The sequence below is a fragment of the Dinoponera quadriceps genome, unplaced genomic scaffold (genome assembly GCF_001313825.1).
Source record: "Dinoponera quadriceps isolate SergipeBrazil2010 unplaced genomic scaffold, ASM131382v1 scaffold3736, whole genome shotgun sequence".
Classification (NCBI taxonomy): Eukaryota; Metazoa; Arthropoda; class Insecta; order Hymenoptera; family Formicidae; genus Dinoponera; species Dinoponera quadriceps.
In genome coordinates this window covers 390245-395095 of record NW_014557750.1, presented here as the reverse complement: position 1 = coordinate 395095, position 4851 = coordinate 390245, and the positions used below count along the sequence as shown (strand labels likewise).

Sequence of the window (4851 nt, the reverse complement as noted above, 5' to 3'; positions counted from 1 at the left end):
GGGGGGGGGGGGGGGAGGGAAGGGAAAGAGGGAGGACGCGCGAATTCGCGCGTACCACGCGATGCAAAATCCATTTTTACGATACTCACCGCCGTGAACGTCACAGAAGAGCCGCAGACTGTCACCCTCCACATACGGCCCGACCGTCGAGCCGCGCGTGTTCCCGTTCACGTCGACGATCGTGATCTTGTGCGGCGGCACTGCAAACGAACAGAAACGTCGATATATTTATCGTCGACGAATATTCATGAAAGCGGGCGAGCTTTCCTCCCCCGCCGGTCGCATCGCCGCGCTTCGCAGTGGCGGTGTCGCGACGCGAGACGCGACTCGCGCGTATAGCGGGTGTCCCGGGTGGCGCCGCGTAGGAGCTCAACACGTCACGAAAAGTCCGATAACACGAAATTGGTATTGGAAAGATCGTGCCTGAGATATCGGTGACGGCATTAAATTGAAATCTGAAATCGATATCGAGCGCCTGCGAGCGAGCGAATGAGCGAGCGAGCGAACGCGGCCGCTCGCGGTGGTATCGTCGTGCGATGTATGTACACTGAGTTTCAAAAGGACTCGAACATTTCCTTGACGCAGTTCGGAACGCAACCGACGATCCGAGGGAACTTATCTTTCTTTCCCTGCATATATATTTTTCATGATTTTCCAAGATGTAACATAGATTAGAATAGCTAATGTTGCCCCGAAACAGCTTGCCTCACTTTAATTCCAACCAGGAATCCTATTCTTATCCCAAATACCGGATGAAGCCTCTTTTCCGAGATGATTGCTCGCACTCTGCGACTTACTTAGTGCCGCGTGCGACTGTCATCGCCAAAATGACAGTTTAACCGAATATCAAATTAGAAAGTTAATAAATGGCTTTTTTATTAATATTACATACATATATATAAAATATAATTAATTGTTGATGTTATTACTCTTAGCACATTTATAGCGTATGTGTGTATACTTATAAAGTGTAAATAGAGAAAATTGGGGCTAGAAGCGTCACATGAATTTGTTGTCACCAGGGACCCGGACGGGACCGAAACCGAAAACTGTATGGAAACCAATATTTTTGTCGGACCGGAACCGTAAACCATACCGAAATTTTATAGATTCTACAGGACCGGAACTGAAATCGGAACCGTTACATTTTTTTCGGTTTCCGGTTTCCAAACTTTTGACATCACTGTGTCTAGACAATGTGATAACATTTATGCCCACGATTGTATCGGATGTTCTGTCCACACGCTGCCAACACCAGCATCTTAGCACAATTGCTGCGATATCGAGTATCAATACGGGGGCAGTTTGCCAGGCAGTGGATCTTAAAATAATAAGAGCGAGAGCTCATGAGTAAACGCGCACTTTGGAGCGTTTCTTCCTTTTGCGAGCTCGCGCGGTATTTTCTAATTCCCGTCACGGTAAATGAGTTTATCGCTTTATTCGAATTCCCGGCGGGCTTACGGAAATCAGATTGTGACACTCCGGGATGTTTGCGTAAGACGGAGGGGGGAGTGCCGCTCGACGTCGCGGGAATTCGCGGCTGATGTAATTGGAAAATTACAATCGCAAAAATCACGACCCGCGAGAAGGGGCGCGTCGGCTCAAGAACGCTCTCTCTCCTCTTGATTTCACCCTTATTTTTCCACCCCCGCCGCTCTTCATCCTTCTCGCTCTTTCCCGTCGTATAAAGAATTATTTTGGTTTCACACTCGGAGCAGAACGGCGTTCTATTCTTATTGCAGCCCCCTTTCATGGCGCATCTAGCGCGACAGTTTCGAGCTTTGAAATCAAAAGCAGCAACTTGGTGCGCCGCTGAAATACAGTCGCTTCCTTCGGTTTTCGCCAAATACATTATTACTGTACCGTCGAAGGAGAAAGGACTCGCGCGCAAGTCACTCACTCTCTCTCTCTCTCTTTCTTTCTCTTTCATCCCACCCAAGACTCCGCTTTTATTCCGACTGCAAATTTATGTGCGTGCGACACGGTCAACTTTGAACGTTGTTAGTTTTGTTCGCGAATGTAACTAATTGTAAGGCCAATTCTTGCGCGAGCTCTCTTTAAGTAGGATAAAGTAGACAAACGCGAACTGCCGAGTTCGTTTCCGGCTTCTCATTTCCCAGTTAACTTCTCCGAGTTTTTTATTCGGGACACCTCTTTGAATGCAAATACACTTCCCGCGGGACAAGAGGGGGAGAGCTCATGAATATCAAGCCTGATCGGATCGCGCCCGATCGCGAGGAACGAATGCGCGCGCTAATAGACGTTCTCAGAAGGCGTTCTCAGCAGGCTCCTCAAGTTGCGTTATTACGCCGGATTCCACCTTGACCTCCCCTCTCTCTCTCTCTCTATCTCTGCAGAGGACTTCTTCCCTCTTTCCTTCCTTCCTCCGGGTCCTTCGACTCGGCGTTCTCCGTCTTCGTAATCCTGACAAATGGTATGCGGGGAGGTATCATTTATCGGTATTAGCCTTTGTAGTATTTGCAGTATCATAGTCTGCTGTGTAATACGTTATGTATCTCGAACGTCTTCGAGCGAGCGAGCGAGTGCACACGCGCTCTGCAAGGAGGGACATGATGTACTCGCGTCGATGCCGGCGTTGACCTCTTTTTAAAGGCGCAGTCCTAGGTCCATAAGGACGCCCGATGCACCAGCGCGGCACGGCGCGCCATTAATCCGCGACAGGTCTGACAGTGGCGCACCTGCAACTACTGCCGTTATTTATTTCCGCGGGAACTGTTGCCTCGCGCTCTATACTGATGAGAATTATCGTGCTTTAATGAAAGCGATCCCTCCGCTAAAATTCAATTTGTTATCCAGGTCGCTCGCGCGCGCGCGTCAGAGCGAATGAGCATCTGCGCGCTCCCACCGCCGACTTGGTTGTGCGCTCAGCTATTTTCTTTCCTAATTATCCGCCGACGTTTGGCGCGCTAAACGACGCGCGCGATCATCACCCCTTCCTCCTCCTTCCCCCACTGGTTAGGGTAAACCGCCTCGATCATTTTTCACGCGTCCCATTTAGCGAGAGATAATGTGCACGCGTACACAATCGAAATTTTCATGTCATTTTGATGCTTTCAAGGGTAGTTTTGCGTCTACTTAGATGGTCTACCCGGGCCGAAATTTTAGTCCCACGTTAAGTCCACCTACTCGAATCGAAATTTTAATTAAGTTTACTTCTTATTCTACGTCTTCATTACGTCTTCTCTTGTGCTCCTTTGACGCTATAAATGGGAAGTTATTTCTGTTTTCTCCGGTACAAATTTAATTTTGATACTATCTTGAAAAACCGACGCTAAAATAGCGGAAACAGAAATGTAAGTAATCTTCAAGATCAAAGTAGTAATGAATTATATTATTAAAATTGCAATTGAATCTATCTTGATATTTTAGCTTCTGTTGTGTTGTAGAATTAAAAATTTAGCATAAGGCCAACATTTTGATTCGGCTGATATCGGCTGGAAGTTGCGTGCCAGTTGCTGATGATGATCAAATTTGTTTACCCGCTGTTAACGATAATCATGATTTATGTAAAGATGGATCTCGGTCGCCGACGACTAACGATTAAAGCCATGTCGCCGCTAATGTCGCCAGCCCCTTTTCGTTTTTCAATTACCTCACGAAGGGGACATAATTTTCCTAAAGTCATAGACGCCGGCAGAGATATTTACGGTTATGACGATACAGCGCCGAGACCCCCTTCCGGAAATATCTATATAGTGCTGAGAAGTGGGAGAAAGAGAGAGAGAGGGGACCACAGAGATAAATTGATTCCGCATTATGCTCTATCGCGTCTTTGTGATAAAATACCATGGCGATATTTTCTTCGTTCCACCTTAAACGGACCCTTCCTTACGAATCCCACAAAATGTGCGTTCCGTCTGCACGCTATGTCCTCCGATTCGATCGACTTATTCGGAACTGAAACACGCTCCGAGCACTTTGCGACGAACTGTGTGTAGTCGTGACAAAGGAACCACCAAGCCGCCGATTACACGCGAGATTTTGCCCTAAAGTGTATATCAACAGCGTGTAACGCAGTTACTATAACAAAGTGTGTACGTACTGAACATGGATTTTGAATTCGTATTCCGGCAACAAGCTGACTCCCCACGGCTCTTTGGAGGCCGCGCGGATAGATGTAAATTGCCGGGCGAAATCGCTCGAGCGAGACTAATTGCACATCTATTCGGCGCAATCCAAACTCATCGTCGTCCGGAGATTGAGAACCAGCCGGAAGTGGGTTAGAGATATTTGACAACGATCGGGTGTGTCGTTAATATATCTTGCTTCTCATGAAATTTCTTTGAGTGAAATTCCACTTGATACTCTTGACGCTCTTAAAGTAGTCCGTAAATTTATTTCTTTAAAAATCTTTTCAAATTTCAACAGCCTATTAATCGAAATATGATCTACACGTATGTAAAATTAGAAAAAGGTTGACCGAAATAGAGATAGTAAATAATTAAAGTTAACGTTTACATATATTATTTACGTATACCACAGATACGAAAACGACTTTCGATATCACGTTTTTAATTCCAACAACTAAACTAAAACACGGAAAAAACAAATTAAAACCAAAAAAATTTCAATTCAATGAAACGTCGATGTCACGGAGTGTCAGAAATATCTGCAATTGATTCAACTGTATTTGTCATTGGTTTCAATAAAATTTGTGCTAACGGAATAATATATCGTCTTTGATTTAATAAGATATAATGTGGCATTAAAAACACGTTGAATTGAAATAATATTTCTAAGTTAAGAATTACATTACACAACAATACAATCACAGAAATTGTAAATATGATTGAAATAATATAAAACAATATTGTTTCACAGAGAAAACAC

At 45.1% G+C, this 4851-nt stretch overlaps 1 protein-coding gene across 1 annotated transcript in view; it reads right to left on the bottom strand.

Annotated features, from left to right (window-relative positions):
* Positions 1 to 4851, bottom strand: part of LOC106749443 (hemicentin-1-like) — a 410426-nt gene that overhangs the window by 105107 nt on the left and 300468 nt on the right. The window contains exon 4 of the mRNA XM_014628886.1: positions 90 to 200. Coding sequence (XP_014484372.1) covers positions 90 to 200 — 111 coding nt within the window. The remainder of the gene's footprint in view (positions 1 to 89; positions 201 to 4851) is intronic.